General features: G+C 39.0%; 2 protein-coding genes and 2 long non-coding RNA genes across 16 annotated transcripts in view; 2 read left to right on the top strand and 2 right to left on the bottom strand.

The window, feature by feature from the left end:
• Positions 1 to 7,417, top strand: part of FGD5 (FYVE, RhoGEF and PH domain containing 5) — a 78,900-nt gene extending 71,483 nt beyond the window's left edge. The window contains exons 18-21 of the mRNA XM_064433205.1: positions 893 to 1,023; positions 2,615 to 2,743; positions 4,425 to 4,573; positions 5,289 to 7,417. Coding sequence (XP_064289275.1) covers positions 893 to 1,023; positions 2,615 to 2,743; positions 4,425 to 4,573; positions 5,289 to 5,325 — 446 coding nt within the window. The 3' untranslated portion in view covers positions 5,326 to 7,417. The remainder of the gene's footprint in view (positions 1 to 892; positions 1,024 to 2,614; positions 2,744 to 4,424; positions 4,574 to 5,288) is intronic.
• A 3,746-nt stretch (positions 7,418 to 11,163) lies between these two features.
• On the bottom strand, positions 11,164 to 13,125 carry LOC135308279 (uncharacterized). The gene is made up of 2 exons (XR_010368800.1): positions 12,873 to 13,125; positions 11,164 to 12,680 (listed from the first exon to the last, which is right to left on the bottom strand). It is a non-coding gene; the product is annotated as an uncharacterized LOC135308279 (long non-coding RNA).
• The window catches only part of NR2C2 (nuclear receptor subfamily 2 group C member 2), a 37,340-nt gene continuing 21,705 nt past the window's right edge, over positions 11,352 to 26,986 (top strand). For 3 of the 10 annotated variants that reach the window (XM_064433210.1, XM_064433218.1, XM_064433217.1), the window contains exons 1-6: positions 11,352 to 12,340; positions 15,433 to 15,516; positions 23,210 to 23,320; positions 24,170 to 24,370; positions 25,626 to 25,728; positions 26,761 to 26,940. In XM_064433210.1, the coding sequence (XP_064289280.1) occupies positions 15,457 to 15,516; positions 23,210 to 23,320; positions 24,170 to 24,370; positions 25,626 to 25,728; positions 26,761 to 26,940 (655 nt within the window). In that variant the 5' untranslated portion in view covers positions 11,352 to 12,340; positions 15,433 to 15,456. Of the gene's footprint in view, positions 12,341 to 12,507; positions 12,670 to 13,821; positions 13,949 to 15,432; positions 15,517 to 16,776; positions 16,877 to 23,209; positions 23,321 to 24,169; positions 24,371 to 24,641; positions 24,704 to 25,625; positions 25,729 to 26,760; positions 26,941 to 26,986 lie in introns of those variants that run through there. The other 7 variants (XM_064433213.1, XM_064433214.1, XM_064433211.1 and 4 more) reach the window with 7 other exon arrangements.
• Positions 13,938 to 26,986, bottom strand: part of LOC135308277 (uncharacterized) — a 28,114-nt gene continuing 15,065 nt past the window's right edge. For all 4 annotated transcript variants that reach the window (XR_010368798.1, XR_010368795.1, XR_010368797.1 and 1 more), the window contains exons 3-8: positions 26,494 to 26,580; positions 25,578 to 25,738; positions 24,592 to 24,737; positions 21,955 to 22,066; positions 17,160 to 17,226; positions 13,938 to 15,155 (exon numbers count right to left, since the gene is read on the bottom strand). This is a non-coding gene — a long non-coding RNA (uncharacterized LOC135308277). The remainder of the gene's footprint in view (positions 15,156 to 17,159; positions 17,227 to 21,954; positions 22,067 to 24,591; positions 24,738 to 25,577; positions 25,739 to 26,493; positions 26,581 to 26,986) is intronic.

The raw sequence follows: 26,986 nt of genomic DNA, 5'->3' as shown, positions 1-26,986 counted from the left end.
GAGGCTAAGTGCAGAGTCACTAGAGCTGTTTTACAGGGCGAGGTTGTCTAGTTACAGATGAAAGTGTGAATTCAAAGCAGAAGAGTTACTGCCTATCTAGAACTTTGTATTATTATCCTACTATATAAGTTTCTTCTGATTTAAGTACACATCCAAATAAAAGACAAAAGGGGGAGAGGGGTTACAAGTATAGGGACAGAGAGTGAACAGTCTCTAAGCTTACTACATTGCTCAGAAAAAAAAGGCACGGACAGATGAAGTTTTCTCCTCCTGATTAAAGAAATTCACACTAGCCAAGAAATCACATAAACAGATGCTGTCACAACAGCCAAAAAATCATCCCCGAGCCAATGTGTGTCCAGAAATAGTAACTGAGATTTGTAGTAAACTGTTGCTGTGCTTTACTAAGGACTTTCAAATAATGTGTTACCAGAAGTGAAATCATGAAGATATGAACTCAGACATGTGGGCCTAATGGAAATTTTCAGATACAAAATAACTGTCTCGAATAGTTCATACAGAAAGAATGTTGCATTAGTGAATCTATCCTGAAAATGTGTTACAGAATATAGAGGAGGAAGATGTCAAAGCCATATACTTAATGCTCATTTTAAATAAGAACACAAGCTGTGTTTTGTGCTTTATTAGCTTTCTTGCAGGCCTTTTCAAGAAACTTTACGTTAATGGTACTAACTGAGGGTGCCATGGAACCCACTAATCAGACTTAAAAAGGTGATTTGAAAGAAAGGCTAAAATAAAAACTGTGTGTATGGAGGCAGCATTGCATGTTCTTTAGTTATTTGTATTAGTCTATCATGTGTCTACCCTAGCCTGATATATACCAACTTATTCATTCTCCCCCTTCCATTTCTGAATTTCCTTAATCTTGCAGAGCGGCCACTAAGTGTGAGCTTCCCTCCAACTTCATCCAGGTGTTCAAGCAGTGCCTTCTCCTCTGTTTTCCACAATATTCATTATTCATCTTTCAAGAAACAGAAGAAAATCCCTTCAGCTCTCATGGAGGTAGGAACCAAACTGCCTGACAAAGGCAAGGAACTGAAGAAAACTGTGTGCTCATATTTCAGCGGCTATGATTTTAATTTATACTGTGTGCAGTGGACTCACTCAGCACATGCCTTGGTTTACTTTCATCATGCAATTTTTTTTCCCAGTAGTGTTCACAAAAATACTGTGAGCTCTAAAAGTACCACAGAAGTGTCTTGAGCCCACTCCTATGAAGTCTTGAAAAAACTGAAACACTTTCAAAGTGCTAGACAGAACAAGAGGACAGATCAACAGAGCACAATATTCTGTTCATCAGTTACCTTTCTTAACAAAACCCTTACTTCTGAAATCTTACTTTGATTACAAGAGAAATAAAATAACACTTACTTAGGAAATAGACTTATTGAGTAGTCCTTGGCAGTCAATTCGAGAGCATACATGTTTCACCAGGCACTTTACCTCCAGCTCAAACAAAACTATTTCAAATCAAATGGGTAAACCTTGATTTCACCAATGTAAACAAAACTCCCACCAATTTCAATGGGGCCATGACTTCTCCAATTGTGTTTGTTTTCTTTACAGAAACAAGCTGCCAATCATGTTGATGATTGATTCTAGGCAGCTAACTGCCCACTGAACTTAAGTACAGTAAGGTACTCCCATTTCTGCAGGCATTTATCATTGTATTAAAGAGACTAGGGAAAGAAACAAATTTCTTGAGATTTGTTCATGAAACCATGCCAAACACATAAGCCTGTAATACAAACACACAAATTGAGTACTAAAAGAGCTAGCAGGCAGAATTTCAACCCCATGAGGAAGAAAGCATCACCTTTCTATCCATAGGGAAGCAGCACATCTTTATTAACATGAACTGTCTCATAATAGCATTACTCCACGTCCTGGAACATTTCTGTTCTGCTGCAAAACACTGCTATATTAATTCTCAGTCATCTCTTCTATCAGTGTTACAAAAGCTGGTTTTGAATCTCTGTCCTTTGTTTCCAAATCCAATACTACTACAGTTTACTGCTGTAACTAATGATGTACACTGCATTCTGTGTGCATAATTCCATCTACTCAAAACCTGGATTTTTGAGAACCTTAAGCACTTATATCTCAAAATATTTCTATGAGAGGAGCAAGTCTTCTCAGAAATGTTATTTCAAAAACGAAACCAAGTCATTATCAAAGTGATTAACATAAATTAATATAAAAACACAGCAAGGCACTATATATACCTACATCTCAAAAGTGTTCAGCCACAAGACTCTAATTCACTTCTGGAAGACTGTACTTTTAAAATATGAAAAGCTCCCAAAAAACACCAGATGTGGGAAAAGGGGCAAGTTTGGCTTTTCAGAACACAACTGTAATCTTACTGACCTCAATAATAACTCAACTATATATTTTCCATTAGAGTTACTGAGAATTAAGTTTAACTATAAATGTTCAAACAGTTAAAAAGAACCATAATACCATGCTTATATTTTTTCTGTATCAATACTTTTAAGGTTTCACTTAGTGGTTGGTGTGATGCAAATGTGCATAATCAGGAGGTGAAAAAACTTTACTGTTACAAATCCTGATTTCTCCTACCATGCTCCAGGTGGCAGCCTCAGGAGAGGGAGCTACCATCAGTGGTTACCTCAGCAGATGTAAGGGAGGCAAAAGACACTGGAAGAAACGCTGGTTTGTTATCAAAGGCAAAGTCCTCTACACCTACATAGCAAATGAGGTACTGTGCAATCTATCTTGAAATAGTTTTCTGTTTGAGACTCCTTCTTTACTCCCTACAGGCAGAAGACCAGTAAATGGGAAGGGTGTAAACAGTAGTCGTTCCCGCTACCTGAGACCTGGTGCTAACAGACTGACTCAGCCACAGTCCTAGCTGGACCTGTCCCTATTTGCTGGCCCTTCATTATTTGATTTCTTATTCATACAATTACAAATTGTCAACCACTGGAAACCTCAACATACATATTTACAGCTAAAGACATCGAGATCCTTTGGCGTTCTCTGGTGCACTTACTAACTGTCACATATTTTTGCAGATAGAAAGTACTATGATCCATTTCTGGTGGGGAGGAGAATCTTGTAGTTTGGCAAATATAAATAAGACATGCCTGTTGAACTAGCACCAACAGGGAAAGGAAGGAGGCAGTCTGCAGAAGTGAGAAAAATGTCTTCTGTGTTGGCCTGCAAGCTCTTCCTTACAGTCAAGGAGTCTGGGTATTAGCTAGATCATTTTCATGTATTTTATCTCTCTTCTTATTTTTTAATAGCTGTAATACAGATAAAATTGAAGTGTGATATAAAGTTTGGTTATAATGGATAGATTCTGTAAGCAAAACCATAAAAATTCATTTTGCTCAAATAAAGGAGACAGAATGCAAAAATCTGTCAAAGCAATGCTTGGTACTTTAAGCCTTTAGAATGCTTTGCAAACATCAGATAGTTAAACTTGCATCACCATCACCCCTGTGATGGTTACATGAAGCAATGTTATCCCCTTTAAACAGATTAGGAGATTGAGTCACAAAAGGATTCATGGTTTGGCCAGCAGTTCAGACCGTTAGCATCAAATTCTGTATCCAGCACATTTACCTTATCTCTTTCAACCTTAGAAATCAATATTTCTGGTTCAGCAACAGGAAAAAAAGCAACAATGTGTTACTTTACATTCCTAGTCTGCAATTTACCTTCTAAAAGCAGAGGCAAAGGCAATATGCACATATAATCTACCTAAACATAGTGACCAAAACTGCAGCTATCAGTAACAGCTAAACTGCAATTTCATTAAGGCTTTTGGTTTTCTTTAACTTGTACAAAACTGTGTCTGCCAAGCAAAATTCATGGAAGTTTCTTGGGAGTAAATTAATGATTAATTTCATTATTAACTAGGAAATTTCCAAGCAGCCTTTTGGAAAGCATGTGTGCTGTTTGAGAAAGAGCAAATTTCTAAAAAAGTCACTAGTGGTGTGAATAGAAATGACAAGTTACCAAAAGGACCACTACTTGCAGCCAGCAAATAAAAATGATTGAAAGAAACATAACTGGAAGTGAGTCTCAGGCTTTCAGAACTGCTGCTGTACTCTTAGTACTTTCAAGTTTGCCTCCTGGAACATAGTGTCAAAGGCAGCCATCAAAGTAATGGCTAATTTGACCTTCATGGCCATATGGATGATCATGAAGAACTGGACTTTGAGAGCTGGTGTTCAAGACTCAGACTAGATAAAACATGTGCAGTACACAGGCACTGCTCCTGTTTGGGTTAAAAGCCATGTGTCCAGCAGAACATCCACACTACTGCTTTTGCAGAACTGTCACAGAGGGGTTGTATCATTTGCTTTTCAGAAAGAGCCCTCAAACTGTTACAAGCCTTCTCTCTACATTTTGGTTCACTTCTTCACTTTCAGGACAAAGTTGCTACAGAAAGTTTGCCTTTGTTGGGTTTCACCATTGCCCCAGAAAAGGAGGAAGGAAGCACGGATACAGTTTTTCATCTCTATCACAAGCAGACACTATTTTATAGCTTCCGAGCAGAGGATAACAATTCAGCACACAGGTATGTGGATAGACTTCCACATTGGACAGTGAGCTTATGTAGGGATTTTTCCCTCTTTCACTTCCAAATGCCTTTGTAACAGATGAAACAAACAGCTTTCAGAATTTTGATTAAGCCAGATTGCATGTGACTGGACTGTCTGACATTAAACATCTACCTGGTGCTTTTAAGTTCCTTCAAGAAGGAGAATTTGCCCCCTTCTGTAGGTAAAGAAGAGACTGAGCCTCAAGAGTCATAGCTAGGAGTCTGTCAAAGGCAATTACTGTAGAAAAACATCTAGTTTATATGTTAAATTTATCCATTTCTTAGTTTTCTCATCCACAAATAATTGTTTGGATTTCCCATTCTAATGCTACTGCTTTCACATAGTAAGATAGTCACAAAATTTGTAATAAAAATCCAGCACCCCAAGACATACAGAAATTAGTATTTATAGGAGGTTTGATTGCTTTAAATCATACTTCACCAGATTCATCTTCCCTATTCTAAGAAAACACTAACTTTGAGATTTTACAATAAATTACTGGTCAAGATTGTACTAGAAAGCAAGAGTCCCAGTACTCAGCTCCCTGCTTTAATCACAGAACTATTGTTCCTCATTAGAGCTGAGATGGAAAATACAGTCTTCTTCATGCTTTGTGTTCTTAAAGTACTTTTTTTTTGTTAAAATGGAAAAAAAATTATATGTACCATTTTTCTTTCCTCTACTTTTTAGGTGGATTGAAGCCATGGAAGAAGCATCCATATTATAGCAGCTTTCACTCAATGAACTTGGAATAAATTCTCAGATTTCTATACATTTCCAGCAACTCTCTTCTGACTTACAAAACTGAACAATGTATTTCAGGCCCACTGGCCACACACACTGGATCTGAACCGTTTCCAGCTTGCTCTTTTTTTTTCCTTCTTCTTACATACACATTGTTGCAAATGAAAATTTCAACATAAGAGATTATTTATGGTGATCTTGATGTCTGTGCAAGTTCAGCCTGTACTATAAGCTTCTCCTCTGATCCCACAGTAAACTAAGTCTAACATCAAGACCAGAAAATACATGGAAATATTGACTAGAGTAAGTAACAGACTCAGTTTTACCTATTCCAGAGAACTATCATATTTCATTGGGTTGGTTTTGATGTCTACCGTGACACCAGAAACAATGCAGTAATCAACAAATGATCATTTAAAGCACTTTATCATTTTTATTGAATTACAGCTTCATTTTCTTCATGTTTCTAAGGAGTTCTGTGGCCTGATTTATTACTTGTCCATTAACAGGTGCCAGCATGAAGTTATGCCCTGCACACGCTAAATTTCTTCCACAGAAAATGAGGGAAAAACACCTTCAATTTACCTGATCTATCAACACTTCACAGTAACTATGGTCCAACATAGTTACTTACTATCAATTTATAATTTTACGCAAATCACCGTATAATTTATGTTAAAGGTGTAGTTTCATATCACTGCAGTACTTTGAAATGCACTCCGGTAGCTCTATAGAGCCAGATGCTGAATTATATCTCTCTAAATACTTCAGACACAAACCCAAAGGTTATTTTTAATTTATTATTAAACTACAGACAGTTTTTATTTAACACATCTACCGAGTAGTGTTAAGACTTTTATAACCTATTTAAATACTGTATCTTTATTTTCAAAATTCCTGTTGTTTCTGCTGTTCTTGTTATGAAAAATGCCATCAAAAATTTAATCCACATAACCAGCACAGCATTTGAAATATGCTGGCTGGACTGAAATGCACTTGTCTGAACCTGCTCTGCTGGAGTAATTTGGAACTCCTGTGGCCACACCTGTCCTATGTCAGACTGCTGTGGTGTTTTACACCAGCTGAGGGTATAGATCTCTGGAGTTTGGGGGTGGGGTTTTTTGTTTGGTTTGGGTTTTTTTGTTCTGTGGGGTTTTTTTTTTGTTTTGGTTTGGGGTTTTTTGTTTGTTTCGTTGTTTTGGTTATTGTTGTTGCGGTGGGGATTTTTAGTGTTTTGGGTGGGAGTTTTTATAAAGAAGATTGAGAAGCGATGTTCTAATCATTGCAATGCAGTGGTTTTGTCCTCAGTCATAATATTTAACTGAGGAACAGAATGACATCTGTGATTAAAATATATCTTTGTATAAAAATAACATGCTCAAGAATTTACTTACATTAAATTATATTGGTGGGAATTTTTTATTCCTTTTATTTTTAACTTTCTTCAAGAAACTTAATGGAGATCTGAATTTTTGACCCTAACAAATTTCTTAGAATTGTCCATATCTTTAAAGGTTCATAATATGTATCCAAATGGTAAGGTAGATCAGTTTATCACCTGGATAAACAAGCTTAAAGAAACAAATACACATCTACCACTAAATAAAAAGGTCATTTGGGGGCTTTTTTTTAATACATTTGAGTCTGACTAGTTCATTAAGCATATATTATCATGCAAACAGAAAACAAGAATGAGAAAAATAAAACTTTTGTGTTCTTTAGTTAATGAATGAACAGCAAGGTTAACTTTGTTTCATATAAGAGCCCTGGCCTTGCTACCAATACACTATAAATGTTTATCCCCCCTTGAAAATACTTTGCACCGACAAGAAAAATAAAACAACATTGAATATGGAGCAAGATCTCTAGCCATGGTCTGAAACAAAACAAAGCTGCACTACAGAATGACAATATTATGAAGACTTAGGTGCTGACATGTAATGACTATTGTATGAAGCTTTCACTTAGAAGCAGGAAATGAACATGAAAATATTTTGTTGTAAAAAATAAGATACAGTGCTATTAAACATTTGTTTAAGTAATGTAGAGAAATAAAAGAGCAAAACATAACTGCAGTTCCACAGGCTTTTCCTTTACACTATTATCACCTTCTTTAATTCCAGCTTTGCAGTTCCAGTTACTGTTAACAGACACTTGCCTATTAAACTGTTCTCTGACAAATAATGACACGCATCAAATCAGATGATGGTACTGGAGGCCTTCTGGCAGAAACAGGATTTAGACCTAATTGGTATGATGACGTGCTTCAATCACACTGATTTATCTTCTGTAAAGCCCACCTACGTTACTTCATCTTGACTTCAGCTATAGATATAAATGGTCTCAATGCAGCATAAAGAGGAAAAAAAGGAAAATGTCCTCACAATTTCAGTCCTACTGATTTTGAGCAAAGCTAAGCACCAGAGACAGAAATTTTAATTTCAGAATTCACCCAGTAATCGCCTTTTAGAAAATGCTAACATATTAAAATAGAGGTATACACTCAGTTTACTACCTGACATTTACTTACACAGCTTTTACTTACTAATTTATAGCTATTATTACTCCTTCAAAACAAAAATTTTGTTCCATGTCTTCACAAATATTATTAAAAAATGTAGTAGTGAGTCACAATGTACGAGCTGCTCAGCCAACACCTAGGATCAAGCTTCTCCCATTTGTTGTTTCAGAGTTTTTTCCATTTATTAATTGATTTATTAAAAAGCATTAAGGTTATTAGTTATTATCTACAAATAATACTTAGAGCTATTTTATGGTATATGCCTAGTTAAAATCTGTTTTTTAAACAGTTATTAAATTTTTCTTCCGAATCAAAGTACAAGTCATTTGGAGATGGAGAATACCAACATGACAAGATCCTATACCACTTACACAAGCACAGCTGGTCAAGACTTTGTACTCCTACCCTTCCTGAGCTGGTTATCTGCTGCTTTTACCACAGATGTATGAACACCAGCCAGGCTTTCCTATTTGCATGCTGCTTTGATATAAAAGCAGTAAAAACTATGTAGGCTGTAACAACATGAAGTGAATATCACTGCATATGAAGGTGAAAGAAAGAGACAAAATTCAGTGAGGGGAAAAGGTATTAATACTAAGGGAAAAAACACTAGTCTAACTCCACAAGTAACTTAGGAACATAACATACAAACTTCTGTGTATTAAAAGCACTGTGATTCTTCAGCCTGGGTAACACTGTGACGTCACTTTTCATCAAATTTTGACAAGAAAGTTTCTAGACTCCAGGGCATTGTGGTATGAGGTCAAAGGTAGAACTTGATGATCATGAAGGTCTTTCCCACCCTTAATCATTTTATATAGTGATATTTTTCTGCAACAACAAAGCCTATAGCAGGCAGCAAACTCACTTTTACTAAGAGACACACATGGAGAAATTAGGGCAAACCTCCCACTTGACAGAGGTCACCAGCTTCCCTCTGCACTGCCCAGCCACATACAAACCCAAATGAAAGGCATGAGGACTCATACTTTAAAAATAATTTCTAACACTTAAAAGAGAGATTTAAATTGAATGTAGCATTAACAAGACCAAACAATTCTGTTAAAACCTTGTCAGTCATTTGTAATTGTTGACTCTGCTCTGACAATTTGCCTTGAAAGTTCCCATAAAATTTTAGGCAACTGAAATGAGAACTTAATAAAAACCCCAAACAACTGAGCTGTACAGTACTGTCTATAACAAACACTCAAAACACATTAACAACTTCAAACCCCATTTGCATTTTATACTACTTGGCATGTGCCGAGTTTTGATCCCTCTTAGTCCATTATGTACTTTTTCTGCCACCATCATAGCTGGAGAGAGAGCTTTGACCTCTCGCAGCCCACATGTTCACTGCAGAGGTCCTCTCCTTCCACACCTAGTGCCTCCTTCCCTCCCCAAAAGTATGCACATCTTACCTCAGTCCTGTAGGGAATTTAGTCTGTTGTCCTGGGCAGGGAATAATTTCCACGGGGTTTCTTCCCTTCTCTTTTTACATGGCAGCTTTCTAGCACATTTTTTCTTCTGAGGAAACTATCCTACTTAATGGGAGGAGCTAAAACCTACTTGCTATCAGCAGGTGCGTTTGCAACTGACCACCACTAAAATCCTACTACCAGCAGGTGCGTTTGCAACTGTCCACCACTAAAATCCTATTACCAACAGATGTGTTTGCAACTGACCACCATTAAAATCCTATTACCAGCAGGTGCGTTTGCAACTGACCACCACTAAAATCCTATTACCAGCAGGTGCGTTTGCAACTGACCACCACTAAAGTCCTATTACCAGCAGGTGCGTTTACAACTGACCACCACTAAAATCCTATTACCAGCAGGTGCGTTTGCAACTGTCCACCATTAAAATCCTATTACCAACAGGTGCGTTTGCAACTGTCCACCATTAAAATCCTATTACCAACAGGTGCGTTTGCAACTGACCACCACTAAAGTCCTATTACCAACAGGTGCGTTTGCAACTGACCACCACTAAAGTCCTATTACCAACAGGTGCGTTTGCAACTGACCACCACTAAAGTCCTATTACCAACAGGTGCGTTTGCAACTGACCACCACTAAAATCCATTACCAGCAGGTGCGTTTGCAACTGACCACCACTAAAGTCCTATTACCAACAGGTGCGTTTGCAACTGACCACCACTAAAATCCTTTCTCAGCTAAGGCTGGGAGCAGTTCACTCTTTCCGGGCAGGACCTGCAGCCGGAGAAGTCTCCTCGGGCCAGCCCGTGCTGCCTGAGGAGAGCAGCCCTCCAGGACCGGCGGGATGAGGACAGGAGCCCTCCGTGAGCAGCAGAAGGGCAGGCAGGAGCTGATGGGTGCCGGATCGGAGACGGAGTGAAATCACACTTGGCAGAAAACCAAAAATTAAAATACCACCTTCTCTAGCCACTGCTTTCTCACCATCCACATCCATTTCAACTGGCAGTCAGATACATTTCCCCCAAGTCTGCTTTGCTCACGACAGTAATTGTTAAGTAATGGCTCGGTCTTTATCTTGACTTATGAGCTTTTTCATGTCATTTTCTCCCCATCTTGCTATAGAAGAGGAGGGGAAAGTGAGTGACTGGATTATCATGTGGCTGCAATGTACAGTCAGCTCACCACAGTGTGGTAGATAGATAGAACTATTTTCTTTGCTGCCAGTCTAGTTATTAACCTTGACTTGTAATCTCAGTTCTCTTTGAGGTTTTTCACCTGTGGCATTTTCTGTTAATTTCTCTACAGTCATAGCTAAGGCCAAAAAAGCAGCTTTTACTAACACTCCTTTATATATAAATATAAATTTGCATATAAATTTAGCAAATTTCAGCATTATCTAATACAGTCTTGCTTATTAAATAAGGGCATATGCTGTACTACACTTCATTGAAATTGTTGCAAAAACCACAGTGAAATTTGCCACAATGTTAATGCAGCTTTCCTCAACCTTAGCGTGTATGGTGGAACTGTACAGCAGTTATGATTGCTCTCCACCAGAGCTCAGAGCAAAACTGCTGTAATGCTTTCCCCTAGAGGCAGAAACGAGGAAGATGGAAGAGACAAACCCTCCTGCCTTCTAAACCTTTCCTCAATTCACCCATCAGGAAACACTGAGGGGGGCAAGCAGCCATTCATATTCAGCTTTACCATTTTCCATTTTTCCTTTCATTCGGTCACATTTTTATAGTATATTTTATGAAGTTACAAGAAATATCTGCTTCTAAAGCTATGCACATGTCCATATTTTGAGAATTTGAAATTTCTTCATATATTTAACATTACAGGAGTAAACACCCAAGACATTTTTGAAACATTTTCCTTTATTTGTGTATTGCAAACACATCTACACATCACATGCTTTATTAATTTCTGTTCTGTGAAAGTAAGGCTGTTATTCATAGGTCTGGGTATATTAATCATACCCTCACCCCAAGGAGCCAGTTCTAAACAAAAACTACGAACAACCTTCTGAAGAAAAATCCAACAAAAAAATATCAGCATACTGACTGCGTAACTATTCAGTCAACAGCAACCTCTTGTTTCTGTGATTGTTGCATTCAACTGCTACCTCTTCCATATGTTTTCTTTCAGGTGTTACCTTATTCATCTAACTGCTCCTTAAATTAGCTTCTGTAAAAATTAGACTCAAGGGAAACTTACTAGAAGCATTAAGAACATTTTAATATGAGTAGGTTAAGAAATAGCTAGTTATGACAGGTGGTGAACATCTGATAGCCTGTGAGAAGACAAGCACTGAAAGGTGGTAAACTCTTAAACCACCTCAGCTACACCCAAACCTGTTTCATGCCTATTATTGTGTGTTTCAAGGCACAACATACCTCACAACCAGCTTTGCCGTAAGAGCCCTAATCAATGACATTGACTTCACAAAATTAAATAAAAACTCGACACTCTGCCGGCAGCGTTTGTGAGCTTGCTCAACTGTGAGCCCACTTTTTACTGCATCGCCAGCGAGCACCAAGATACACCTGGAACATCAATACCATCAGCGCTCTGGACAGCCACCGCCAACCCGCTACCTCGGCCTTCCGGCTCCCGAGGAGCCTCCCGAGCGAGAGGCACCAGGGCGGTGAACGCGCTTCCCCCGGCCGCGCAGAGGCCCGGCCGAGCGGCGCGGCCCGGCGGGCTCGCAGGCCCAGGTAGCCCGGTAGCCCCTCCCCGCCGCCGGCCCCGCCCCGCGGGGGATGGAGGGGCCGCGGCCGGGCTGGCGCTGGAAGAGGAAGCGGGGACGCGCTACCGGGCGGCGGCGGTGGGGTCACGAACTCTGACCTGTCACAGGGCACGGCACACACAACAAAACACCCCCGGCCCCAACACAGCCCCGGCCCCCTCCCCTCCGCGGGCCCCACAGCCCCTTGCAGCCCCCGCGGGGGGAGGGAGGGCCGCTGCTGGGCACCGGCCTGCCCGGGCCCGGTCGGGTCACCGCCACTGCACCTTTGGCGCCCATTCCTGAGGTAAAAAACATTTTTTAAAATTGAAGCGGCCTGGTGGGTTTGTCTCGTGGGGGTCCGGACGAGGGAGGGGGCGCGGGGAGGCGGCAGCGGGCCCTACTCTGGACACCCCCGCGAGGGGAGGGGTGGGGTGACGGTGGGTTTAGGGGAGGGGGATTGCACGGCTCCGGTATTTGTCTAGTAAGCGAGCACCGGCCGTGGTCTGGCCTGGTCTACAGCTCCTGCAGAGGAAACGACCATTGTGGCGTACTGGGTCGATCGGCGGGGCAGTCCCGTGCCGGAGCCGCTGGTTGCAGCGTGGGCCGGCTGAGGTCGGAGCTGGTCCGGTCGCGGTGAGCAAAGTCTGCTGTCCAAGGGGTGTAGGGCGATGTTCGCGGCGATGACGAGCGCGGGACACACACAGAGACAGAAGATGGAGTCTGAGCGGGCGGAGGCGGCGGCTTGAACCCGACCCTTTTACCTTTGCCACCGGGAGGGCGGAGGGGAGGGGGCGGCGGGTACTTTGCATACGGGGCTGAAACCGCCGCCATCTTACCGGCCGCTTCCTCACTGCCATGCCCGGGCCTCCTCTAGGCGGACACAAGGCTGTACCGGAGGGGAGGGGAAGGGGCCTAATGGCGGCGGCAGCAGCCCCGCCTGAGCTCTGGCGGGCGGCCAGCGCCGCCATCTTGTGCTCAGTGACTCCCCGGGGGGCTCTCCCTCTGCCGGAGGGGCGGTACCGCCACCATTACAAGCGGGTGCCTCGGCCAATGGGCGATCTGCGGGGGAGCGCTGCGCCTGTCGCGAGGTCGGGCCTGGGGGCGGGCCGGGGGCGTGGCTCGGCGGCGCGCGGCGGGGAGCCGTCGGAGGCCCCTCAGCAGCGGACGGGGCGTGGCGCAGCCAATGAGGGCGGGCGGCGCGCGCGGCGCGGCCAATGGGGGCGCTCCCGCTCGGGCGGCGCTGTCCGGGGTGGGCGGGCTGCTGCGCCGGGCCGGCGGGGCCGGGACTGCCGGCGGGGCCGGGCCCGCCCGTCCCGCCCGTGGCAGCCTGCGGGGGCCCTCTCGGTGCAGCCGAGTCGAGCTCACAGCGCAAAGAACTTCGTCTCATTAAGACGAACAAATTTCAATACGTTTGAATTCGGCCTTTTGCCATGTCTTGTCAGTAGCGCCATACCTTTAGAACCTCTCAGGTGGAATTTGTGACTTGTCTCTGAGGTTTCACTGCAGCTTAGGGAAAGATTAGTGATTCTACACTGTGTTTTGGACAGCGTATACCGAGCTGGCTGCCACCCTGTTATGCTCAAAATAATTTCCTGGTGCTCCAGGTGGCTCTTCCTGGTTTTTAAATTTCACTTCTTGTGTTGGTTTGGCGGGTTTTGTTGTGTTGCCTTACAAACTGTTGCTCAGGGCTTTTGCTAGGAAGCTGATTTTGCCTTCTGGGAGTTGACACCATTAAGAAGCTTGGCGTGGCTGTATATGGTCTCTGTGCTTCAGCTGGGTTTGATGAGATAGCCTCAGCTTAAGGTTCTTTTGTGAAGGTCAAAAGTACAAAAAGCCTTGGTGATAACACCAACAACGACAAATCTCTCGGACTCATTCTACAGCAAACACTTGTGTTTTGTGTTTCAGAAAGGTACTGTTATGAACAAGATATCTAATTGGAAGGGCTTCTGTCATCATGAAGCACTGAGAAAACAGCATATTATGAGCATATGATTATGCTTCTTGTGCTTCTTCTGAATATTAAAAAAAAAAAGGGGGAAACACTGAAAAGGAATCATTGAACAACTGAGAAACCATCCATAAGCTGAATTTGGTGGAAATGGTTCATAGTCATAATCAAGTGCAATACTTCAATAAAATAATGACAAACTGCAGGAGAACCTAGCATAAATACAATTTCCATGGGGACGTCTCAAGTTTGATTATGCATTGTTACAAATAATCTTTACTTGACATATAAGAAATTACTTTCACATATGTCACAATATAAGTGAATCCATTTAATTTAATGAATTTTGACATATTTAACAATGTTAGCTTTGTAGAAGTTACATTTGAATGGGTCATAGAGACATGCATACATTTTTCTGTTACCTGTGTTGCTATTGTTTGCTGTATTTTTAAATTTTATATTAAATTAATTAATTGCAAATGGCTTTGCAATTTTAAGCAGAGGTTTCCAGTGAAACATTGAACAAGCCAGCATTCAGGAATGCTTTTTTTATTACCTACAACAACAAATCAGAATCTAAAGACTAGCCCTATAATTAGCAAGTCACAATTAAAAAATGAATGCATTAATTGGAAATCTTAATTAAATTTACCTTGGAAGAAATACACCCCTAATAATGATAATGAAAAATACATTGGAAGTGTTTTTTATCGTTTCTTCGTCTTTGATTTCTTTGTATTTTTTTTAACCCCTAAGGTTGGAGTTACTTGGAATAGGATGAAATGATTCTGCAGTATTTTCTTCTCATTGTGATAATAGTATCACATTATAATAAAAAAAATTAGTTTAAATAATGGAAGGTACATTTTAGATGTAACTGTTTATTTCCCTTATAGGGTAAGGTTATTCTTAAGAATATGGATGAACATGGTGGTTTGACAGAACGACTCAATGAAAATTTATGCCAAACTGCATTCTTAGCTTGCTGCTCCCTGGTTTAGCATGTAGTGTGGAAGCAGTTTAATGGCAGGGTTTCTCCTACCTGAGCTGAGGAAAGTGCCTTTGAGATCAATGAATTCCACAAGCTGCATTAATACTTGACTTTGAAAGTAGACCTTTCTCATTTATGAAATTAACATCTCTTCTGTACAGCTTGAATAATAGACTGGAAAGAGTATATTAGAGGCTTAATAAAGTAAAATAATAACTGTACCTCAGCAGTTTGATCAGCATGGTTCCAGTATGCATGTCCCATATATGTATATATGTGTGTGTATGTATGTGTGCACACACACACACGTCAATGGCACCTTCTCTTATTTGCCAGATATTTCAAGCAGAATTGTAAATTTTCAAAAAATTTGTAGCAGAGCTTTCTTTAATACTAAGAAAAAACCCAAACTTTTGTGCCTGATGGAAGTTGCTGGCATCTTTCCGAACAGGTTCTCTAATGGTCTTGTCTCACCATGGCAACCAATATGGAGGTGCCGGCTCAGCAGGTAGTGGAGACTCAGCAGGTGGCTGAGGTGAGTGCCAGATGATATCACAACAGTTGGTATATGAGATTTTGAAGTTAAAATCTTATTAGGGTGTCCCTGCTGTTTACAATTAAGCATAAATGGAGCAGAAGATCTTTAAAGAAAAGTACTGCTTTACACTTGGGGACAAGCAGGAAACCAGTGCAACTGGGACATGTTTTGTTCACCCTACTTTGTTCTGGTGGTCCCCATATTAAGAATGCAAGTAGAAAGTTCAACATGAGTTCTAGAGAAACTTGGCTGTATTACGAATTGTTTAAAAACTTAATACAACAAAATATCTTGTCATTTGATCATTAGATTGACCATTTGGGACATGGAAAGCTTCTGCACCTAATTGGAATTGTAATCTAGATCCACCACCGTGTTTGAAGTTACCTGTTTTACTTATGCGCTGTACTGAATTTACAGCAAGGTGGTTAACTTAAATCAGTTTTTATATTTTGTGCCTACGCTTAAAAGAAAAAAGTGCAAAACCTACTTAAAATTATATTAAGTGATGTCTTGATGCATATTCACCGAAGCTTGGATGTTCAACAGCTAAAAAGTTTAAATCAACTCATAAACTGCAAGTGTTCATGGCCATAGAAAATTATTTATCTCCTTCGCTATGCAAACTTCAGTCAAAAAATAAGCTGGATCTTTTGTCTGATTAAAATTATTTGGTTTAGTATCCTTGAAGTTTACTGTGATTTTTCATATGGTTACATAATTAAGGGATTTAATAAATAATAAAGGGCAAATGGGCTGAGAGACCTCTGTAGATAAGGCCACTTTTCAGACATTAGTGTGGAGTTTTCTTTCACCTATTGGGCTAAGATTACACCTGTATATTATAAATATTTTTAGTTCAAGAAGAAGTCCTATATAAGAAAATGTAAGTTTAGTTCTCTTTTTAGAAGTGGATTTGAGATTTCCTACTTAGAAGTACATTTTTAAAAAAGAAATTTCATTCTTTTTAGCATGGAAAATGGCCTAGTGAGTGTCCTGGAATTAACATCTATGGAATAGTTTCAAAAAACTTCGTAAGTTTCACAGTGAAAACCAACAAGAGATTTTTCACTGTAGTTTTCTGTACCAGGTATAAATTTGGCAAGCTGCATTTTTAAAAAACAATTACAAATATATTTGGTAAGAGAAACCTGTAATGGAAATACTGACAAACGTTATGGTATTTTGGTAGAGGTTGGGTGCTGTAATAACATCTAAAGCACATAAAATATGTGACGTTTGTAATTCCTCGTGCAGGAAATGCACCGTGGTAACATAGTGTGATGGTTGTATCTTGCCACTGGAGAGATCGCTCCATCTCAAGAGTGTATGAAGCTCTGTGATTTCTTCCTGGCCGGTGGGTAAATAGAGGGCTTCATCTCTTTATAGCATTCAGCTGCTGCTTAAATGATATGCCTGTCCACTGTGTAACACCATGAAAACTTTGTTCATGGAAAACCAGTTGTAAGCAGCATTATCTTGTTAGGAATTCAGTAATACTATGACCATGTTAATATTGAATAATTTCATTATGAATGGCTGGCTGCCTGCTATTTGTGTCTTCTGTCATATAGTTTTTATACAGGTAAATACATAACTAGTTTTCTTTAAATATCCTAAAATTCTATATTTGTACTCACCATATCTTAGAGAAAATGTAGACTCAAACTTGGCACTGAGAGACTTTTGGAATGTCATATTTTTTATCTAAAAAAATTAAATGGAAGAAGGTCATTGACAATGCACTGAATTTCAGGTTATGAACTGTGAGAGACAAGTTGCAACTGGATAACCTAATGCAAATATTAGCAGCTTTACCTGTATTGCCATCACTTTTTCAACATAACTGCCACATATGTAGTGCATGGGTTTATTGAGAACTGCTATGCCAAGCACCAAATCAGGCAGTCATGGAAGTAGGCTACATTGTTTCTCTTTCTTGAGCAATAGTTCTTCAGTTTTTTCATGAAACAGAATGTTTCACAGAAGGTGCTGAGTGTGCTCCAGTGTTGCATGCATTTTTGTACTTATTCTATTTTTAGGACTTAAAAAAAAATTGTTCTTTTAATGGTTTCAGATGGTTTCACTGCTTTTGCTTGCTTCTGCTTTATATAGTGTCGCTTGTTTAATTTTTTTTCCAATTGTGCCTTTCTGAACAGATTGGAGGAGAATTCTGTTTTTAGTGTTTGAAGTTGCCATTACTTACAGTTCACGAAACTGAAGAACAGAGAGCAGCTAGGGGATTTGGAGGGAATTTCAGCAGTTTCTCCTTATCCTCAGCAGCTTTTGAAAAGCAGCAAAAATACGTAAGCCTTAATGGAAAAATAAATAATGCTGCTTTTCTGAAGTATATATTTAGTGCTGTCACTGTGCAATATGCAAGTGGCCTAGGTGCAGTCCCGGCAGCAACTTAGATCTGACTTGAATGCTGTTTAAGAAAAATGTGTTTGTTTTTAAAGTGCACACAGGAGGTGCATTCCCTGTGCACTACCTGTGATTTTACTGCAAAATTTAAAAAAATTTTAAACAGAGCTGTCATGGGCGGGAGCGGGGAGGAAGGGGAGGGAATGTTTGGTGGTGGAAATAAGGGCTATTTCATCTTTCCCACAGCAGCTCTGGTGTAACCAGGAATAATTTTTAGTAGTTGCTAAAACTGTCCTTGGCCAGCTCTCTGGCAGCCAGAAACTATTCCCAGTGCATCCTTTTTCCTGTCAGAGAGTCACATGAGGTGACTGTTGAGCCCTGTTCTTCCTGGATCTTGTTTATGACAGCTGCATTGCTGGAGAATTTTCAGTTGCTTTCAGTTCCCTCAGTGTCCTGATAGGAAACAATCAAAGTCTGGAGCCTTTTGGAAAATATGTTTTCCCATGGAGCTCAAAAAATATTAGATATCTTTGTCACAGGTTTTGGTCCAGATGAAGACAGTGTGCTGGAAAAGGAGAATGGAAACACTGTTGTTCTGATGGAACAAGTTTTTACTTTGTTTTAAGAATTAATGAAGTGTGACATAAGACCCTTTACATTTAATATTTTATTGCTATCATTGGCCACTTGCTCATTTCTGATGATTTTTCAAAGTGGAGTTTTGATGCAAAGTCTTCTTAAACAATTTTTTGGTTCAAATACGGCTTTTCTCAAGTTCCTGTTAATGGTAAAAGACCTAGACATATCATGAGCCTGAGAGGTATCTCACAGAAAGTGCAAATGGGAGTAAGGAGACCGTGTCTGGTTTAGGCAGTTTGGCAGCATTTGAACTGAGGAGTGTTGTCAGATGTGGCATAGCTGGTGTAATAGAAGTGTGGGGTGTTCCATAAGAGCTGGTCTGAGATTTTCTTTAGCATGCAGATGTGGCAATTGCAGTTTCTTCCGTGATTGTTGCCTTTTAATGTGCTATGCAAGATCTTGCACTGGCATCCTATTAGGGCAGTTAAACTAGAGTTCTTCTAGTGGTGAATTCGACTTTTCTCAGCCATCCTACAAAGGACCACTTGGCAGAGGTCAGGAAAGCTAATTCCAAGAAGAATAACTGAAACTTTTTTTAGATGTGTCTTACATCTGTGAAAGAAATATATTTGGATATACATTTTTAGTAAAAACCTATTATTAATTTAATAGCTAAAGGTACTCATTAGGAAAAATATCTATGGAAAAATAGGTCTTTCTGATTTGATTTGAGTTGCAGGTATAAAAGTTGGTACCATATTTTTCATTGAAATTCTTCAGTTGTTTTATGGGTGCAGTTAAAAATATTTGGTCTGTGATTGCTTAATTATGCTTTAAGTAATATAAGAAAGAGAATAAAAATTATTGTCTCTGAAATTGGTTTACACATAATGTATTCAAGCAATACAATTACTGTGGCTTTTACTGGAGAAAATAGAGAAAATGTTTTTCTACTTAAGTTAGAAAATATTAGAGGCTTTAAAAATTTCTCTCAATTGGCCAATGGATTATTCCTTCAATTTATTTCTCAAATACTGCTTTTATAATCAGTGTGGTAGGGGGAAATAAGCTACAGAAAGTATTGAAAATTTGGTTAGTCAGGACAAATATGTATTATATATGTACATATGCTCACACAAACATACATAGATGCCTATGTACATGATGGGCAAATCAGTAAATTACTGTATAAACACGACTATATGCCTATGAAAAACCTTATTTATTTCTAGTGACATAAAATTATGAAACGTTTGGAGAAACTTAGCTTCAAACTACTGATTTTATATCTAAGTATATATTTTATATATACACACCCATCTACTGGAAGTTTAATATGATTTCAATTTAGAAACTGAAAAAAGTAGGAAAAAATAAGGTAAATATACAATTATATATATTTATATTTTAAAAGGGGAAAAATATTAATAATTTAAACAGAAGAAACCAAATTTAATTTTGCCAGCCTTCAAAATGCACCTAATTTCCAACTACTTGTTTTTAGTTTAATGATGAAAAAGGTAGATGCATATGTGTTTAAGTGTATTTTTGTATTTCTTGAGCTTTGTGCAGATTTTCTATGTCACTTAAGGCAAATCATTATTAATTTCTATAAACTTCAGCATATGAAATTATTGCTAGTGGTATGTACTGATTTGAGAGCCCAAGCAAGTATATTCTAGATAGTAGTAATACTTTCTTCTGCACTAGAACACAGTCAGTTGACCTAACATTTATGGTGTACCCCTACTGTAAATACACTCCCTTAGGTAATTACATATGTATACTATTTTTAGAGAGATGTACAATAGATGATTGTGTTTTCTGTCAAGTAAAGTGCTTAATTTCAATAGTGAGCATATTTCTGTGCTATGGAGTCATTGAAATTAGAAGAAAATACTAATGCTACTTAGACAACTACGTTATTCATTTGCTGCAGAAGCTTTTGTAGTGGAAGTCCACTGGATTTCGTTGTTTATTGTTGTTAATAAGTTTATTGTTGTAAAATCTGTCAAGTACATGGTCACTTTCTCAAAGCTTCGTGTACCATAACTTTAACAAATTTAACTTTGGAAAATCTTAAAAATATTTTCTGTTTTCATCTGTTTCTCAGCTTTCACTGCAGCCTCATAAAAATGTTTTGTTGTGGAATGAGTTTTTAAAGCTAAAGATGCTCTACAGGAAATCTGATGGATTTTCCTTTCAATTTTGCTAATTTTAAATTAATTTTCCCAAGTGAGATCACATGGCACACAGGGCCAGGGGATCAGGCCCAGCTAGTGTGGGTTTAGGAAAGGCAGGTCCTGCCTGACCAACCGTGGTCTTGTTTTATCATGAGGTGACCCACCTCATGGATGAAGTAAAGGCTGTGGATGGCCTACCTGTATTTCAGCAAAGCCTTTGATACAGTCTCCCAGCACTGTCCCAGAAAGGCTGTGGCGCATGACTTGGACAGGTGGACGTTTGTGGGGTTAAGAACTGGCTTGGTGACTGGGACTGGGGCATGGTGCCACATCCACTATTCAGTCACTAGTGGGGCTCCTCAGGGTTGTTTTGGGTCCAGTTCTCTTTAATATCTTTATGAATGACCTGGATGAGGGGATTGAGGCCAAGGCCAACAATGTGAGGTTCAGCAAGGCCATGGGTTGGGTCACCACAACCTACACAGCACTCCAGGCTTTGGGCAGGGTGGTTGGAAAGCCACTCAGTAGGAAAGGACCTGCAGGTGCTGGTCGACAGTGGCTGAACAGTGGTCGACCTGTGCCCAGGTCACACAAGAAGGCCAATGGCATCCTGGCTTGGATCAAGAACAGCATGGCCAGCAGGACCAGGGTAGTGACTGTTGCTCACTACTGGCCAGTGGTGATGCCACACCTCAGATCTTGGAGTCAGTTCTGGGCTCTGCAGTGCAAAAAAGACATTGAGGGGCAGAGGTGTCTCCAGAAAAGAGCAAAGGAGCTGGAAAAGGGTCTGAAGAGTCAGTCATTGAGGAGTGGCTGAGGGAGCTGGGTTTGTTAGGCCCAGAGAAGAAAAGGATCAGGAGGGACCTTTTCAATCTCTACAAATCCCTGACAGGAGGGTGGAGTCAGGTGGGGGACAAAATTGTGCCACATGGGATTCAGGTTAAACATGCTTTGCACACCCAGAAAATGACGTCGCTGTTCAGTTCCAAAATGTTTAAAGAATTTCCATGCAGGTACCTTATGTCTACCTGTCTGTCTTTCTCCTTGAACAATATAGAAGAATTGTTCTATTCCTTTTTTTCCAAGATGCCTGCAGTACATTGTGGTACAAGGTTTGAAGATGCATCAATGAAAGGCTGAGGACTCTACAACTGAACAACTGTAAAACAGTTTTAAAAGACCTTCTTGTTCTAATTTAGATCTTTTGAAGAGCACAGAGCTTTGTTAATAATTTGGCATGGAAGGCAAGAAGATCATCCATTAAATGTGTCTGCTAAGAGTCTAGATTTTTGGGAGTCTTTTTTCTCACCTAAGTATCTTGTTTTCTGCAGCTGAAAACTTTGAATCATCCAATAATTAGAAGATGCCTCTTATTTCTACATCTCTCCTGTCTTCCTCATTTAGTGTGCAACTTTTGTGACCTGTGTATTAAAGATAATTGGAGATTGTATGTTTAATTTAGATTACACTTTTACAGTATGTGGAACTACTTATCGTACAGGCAATAGGGGAGTAAATGGTATGTTTTCATTAAGTCTTGTGTATTTTAATACCTCTGCTTCCCCTAAGAGACTGTAGGCCATGTTCCTTGCTATCTGAACTGTTTTTTCTTGACTTCATAAATTAACTTTTCTGTATATTAGACAAAGATTTTTCAAAGCAAGCTAAAATTGAAACTGCCCTGTTGTCCAGCTGTAAAAATTTTGATATAATTCCAAGATTGTTTAGCAGAGGATTTGATAAAAACAACTTGTGACCATCCTGGTTTTGGACACATTACTGCAGATAACAGGTTCATAGAATGGTTTGGGTTGGATGAGACCTTCAGATTGTCCCTGTGGCAGGCAGTTGGACTTCCACTATCCCAGGGTGTTCCAAGCCCTGTCCAGTCCAGTCTTGGACACTTGCGGGCAGCCACAGCTTCTCTAGGCACCCTGTACCAGGGCCTCACCACCCGCCCAGGGAAGAAATTCTTCCCAATATACAATCTAAATGTTATCCTCTATGTTTAATTCCCTATTTAACATTTTTGCTCTGAAAACAGCTTTGCAAGGGGTATTTTTCAGGCTAAGTATTCAGAACTAAATTTGCATTATAGTTTGGTAGTCTGGAAAGGTATGGAATAGGACAGGAGACAATAGTTTTCAGAAGCAGTATGAAAGTTAATCTCTGTCATTCAAAAGTACTTTGAAATTATTAAAAGGGGAACTACTTTACATTTTGCTTACAGAAGAAAAATTGAGATACGTGTATAATTGAAAGTTGAAAAAAGTATTTCTGCATTTCAGGAAGCTAAAGGATCATACTGTACCTATCCAGTGATTCATTTGAGCAGAGTGGTGGTGGTAGTTGTGGTTTGGTTTTGTCAGGTTCACTCAATTTCCAGAAAAAGAAAATATTCTGATAATTCATTGAAAGCCAATCCAAGTTGGTTAAATGACTGTAACCTTTCCAGTAAATTTAGTTTCTAATCTATAGAGCTACCTGATCTTTTATAAATATAGGTATTTTTTAAAGTGTTCAATACGTTAACACTGAATTAAAATTCTGTATGTTATTTACAGGTGCCGACTGTTCAGACTTCGCTATCTGAATCTCCAGTGATGACCAGCCCTTCCCAGCGTATCCAGATAATTTCCACAGACTCCTCTGTAGCTTCACCACAACGCATTCAGGTAAAAATCCATTAATTAACCAACTATTATATATTTTCTTTTTTTCTTCTCCTCCTGCTTTTGTAAAAAAAAAAAGCATGCTAAAGACTATGGAATACTTCCTTTAAGTCTTGTGAGGTCAGATAATTTTTTAGTGAAAACTAAAATTCTTTTTCCCTCAGTATTGGTGCTGACTAGATGGCTGTAAATAATGGTTAGCCAGTGAAGAGTATTAACACAGATTAAACCTTGCCTACACAAGCTGATCTCCTGAGCCCTGGCCATAACAAAGGGTGAGATATTGTCAACAGAAATCTGAGATCATCTCCAAGTGCATTCCTCTTCCCACTTATTTAGGAGCCAGTAGGAGATTAATCTATTGAGCACAAAGTTTGCCTATGGGAATGATGCACAGTGGGACTTTGTTACTGGTAAACAATAAAAATGTCACGAATGTATCAGAATGTATTCAATGGCAAATTATATAGGACTTACTAAATTTTAATGAAATACTAGTGCATGTTGATACAGTTATTCTACCAGGCAAAATAGAGATCATGCTACCAGACAACTGTATCAGAAATAGAAACCTTCCATCATAACAGAATCTTGAGAATCAGCATGTGAAACCATAAGGCTGCCTGATTCCATCTTTTGTTGATAACTTTAGGGAGTAATATCTTACATAAAATACGTAGGTAGAAAATGCATTGGTAGATGTTAATTGGGGAACATCTCCTTAGTGCCATTTATAAAGAAAAGTTTGAGAGAGCTTCTTCGTAATTTTTCACTGATATAATTCTGAGATGGAATGAAAGATTTTAAAACATAATATTTACTGTGGTGACTAATTTCTTAAATATTTTACAGATTGTGACAGATCAGCAAACAGGTCAGAAAATTCAAATAGTGACAGCAGTGGATTCAGCTGTGTCTCCAAAGCAACAGTTCATTTTAGCTAGTCCAGATGGAACTGGTGCAGGAAAGGTGATCTTGGCAGCACCTGAAACATCTAATGCCAAGCAGCTTATCTTTACCACCACAGACAACATTGTGCCAGGCAGAATTCAGGTAAATACAATAATTTAGGTAAATAATGGAATTTTAGTGGTGGGGGTTTTTTTGGGGTGGTTTTTTTGTTGTTGTTGGGTTTTTTTGGTTTTTGTTTTTTTGTTTCTAAATTAAGTCTAAATTGCTTTAAGACCAATTGCAGAAGTTTTCTCATGACATGGATCAGACATAATAATTTTAAGCTTCATTGTTCAATCATAAATCCTTCAGTCTTCACCTACCTCATGTATTCCATTGCACTCATTGACCCTCGTTGTGTGTTCTCATTCAGGTTACAAAGACATAAGGAAATCCTTAAGACAGTGCTTGTGAGAAGTGCCAGGATTTCTCAGTGTAAGATTCACTGATATACAGAGATACAACGCACCTGAGCAAATTTATATGAGTTTGTACTTTACATTCAGTATTGCAGACACTTTACATTAGCACTTTACATTCAGACATTGCAAAAAAGCTCTGTTATGTTTTTTGTGGGTCTTGAGCATAATCTACATGAACAGAAGCTTTACAAAGCCAATGATGTAACTAATAATCTACCACCTCTCAAGAAACTTCAGATTTCTTCCTAGCAGTCTTAAAAAAAAGAATAAAACACATGAGAAAGTGCCTGGTCTCTCTTGTTACTGTTACAATGGAGAATATTTTGCAGGAAGAAGAGTAACTTTTACATGAATATTTTAAAATGTTATTAAAAGTATTCTAAAATTAATTTTTCCATGCTAAATAGAGTATCTGACATTACAGAGAAATTGGGTTTTTTACTTTTTCTTGGTTAAATGGATTGTTCAGAACAGAAGTTTTGGAATCCAAGGCCTTTAGAAGCTAAAGTTTTTTCTATGGTAGATCTGAGCTCCAGGCTATCCCCTCTGAACCACACATCCCTAATAGCTAGAGAAGAGGTAGATGGGGACAAATCTGAAAGCCAACTGTCTTTGGCTAAAATATAGCAGCTGCTTGAGACTATTTGCAAGAAGGGAAAAATACTATTGATTGCACAAGTGAGGAAACATTTGTAATAAACAAAGCTAGCAATTATTTGCAATTTGTTTTGAAGTGACTGTTTCAAAAGTCTCTCTATTATCAGTAAGAACTCTCATAAAATTGCATTTTATACTACTTAATTTCATTCCACATGCCATATTTATTCATAAATTCAGTCCCCTCTTAGCTGATACACCAATCTTGTTCTATAGGCAAGACTCCTTACCTTTATATCTGGCTAATTACATCTTTTTGTTCTGGAATTTTGCTTTAGATAGTGACAGACTCTGCTTCAGTGGAACGCCTACTAGGAAAAACTGATGTTCAGCGGCCCCAGGTAGTAGAATATTGTGTAGTCTGTGGTGATAAAGCATCAGGTAAGGAAGCCTACAAAGTGGTATTAAAGAAATTTGCTTGAAAGGAGGACTGGGATGAAGATATGATTTTTCATGTGCTTTAACTGATTTTAGTTATAATCATGGAATAGCAATTGAGTTTTTAAATGGAAAAATGTACTCTGTATCTATACACAAAAAATAGCTAAACTCTGCTTGGAAGAATATTAGGTTTTCTCCTTGAACTGAAGCATATGATAAATTGGCTTAAAGATAAAATAATGATTAAATTGCTCCTGGTAATTGAGAATGACTGCTTGAAGCACGTAGTCAAGTTCCTCACAGTGATGTGCAACCATGAAATAAACATGTCACCTAAAATTGTCTACTCCAAGAAAATGCTTCTTAGTGCTCTCTAACAATCTTAATCCTGGTAGATTTTGTTCTTCTACTATCACAAAACAAGGCAAGCAGAGATTACGTGAATCCTCAGTGCTTCAGATCCATGCAGTAACAAGAAATCTTAAGATAAAATTTTTATATTAGTCAAGGGAGTGTTCTGTGCTTTCATCTCAGAGAGGACACCCTTCTGTCTCTTTTTCTCACTTTCTTTTACTTCTTTAATGAAAGTTTATGAAATTAAAACAATACCAGAATTAATATGGACAGAAAACTTAAATTAAGATTGCATTTTAAATTTTGGTGTAAAATTACTTGTTTTCTGAAATTACTAGAGTTCTTAGCTGATAGATTCTCTAAATGTATCCTATAGTCTGTAACAGCAGATAGAATTGTACCTGTACTTACTCAGAGTGGGAACTACACCTTCATCAACTGCACATTCAGATATAGCCTGAGCCTTCCTCTCTTCTCTCCACTCTCTCATCAAAACCCCTGACAATAGGTAAATCAAAAATATCTTGTGAGACTGTAGTAATGCTTTCATGGTCCAAAATGCTGGCACGAATTGAAAAGAAATATAAAGGTTGACTTACAGTGTTTTACTTGGTTAAAATGTGTATTTCTATGCTAAAGTATAAGTAATTCCCACCTGATAATATATATGTTTCCTAGGTCGTCATTATGGTGCTGTCAGTTGTGAGGGATGCAAAGGTTTCTTTAAAAGGAGTGTAAGGAAGAATTTGACCTACAGTTGTCGTAGCAACCAAGACTGTATCATCAATAAACACCATCGGAATCGATGCCAGTTTTGTAGGCTTAAGAAATGTCTAGAGATGGGCATGAAAATGGAATGTGAGTGTTATTGTGATATTGTGCCTACCAATTAACAATTATGTGG

Source organism: Passer domesticus, chromosome 9 (genome assembly GCF_036417665.1).
Source record: "Passer domesticus isolate bPasDom1 chromosome 9, bPasDom1.hap1, whole genome shotgun sequence".
Taxonomy (NCBI): Eukaryota; Metazoa; Chordata; class Aves; order Passeriformes; family Passeridae; genus Passer; species Passer domesticus.
This window is presented reverse-complemented; position numbering and strand designations above follow the sequence as displayed.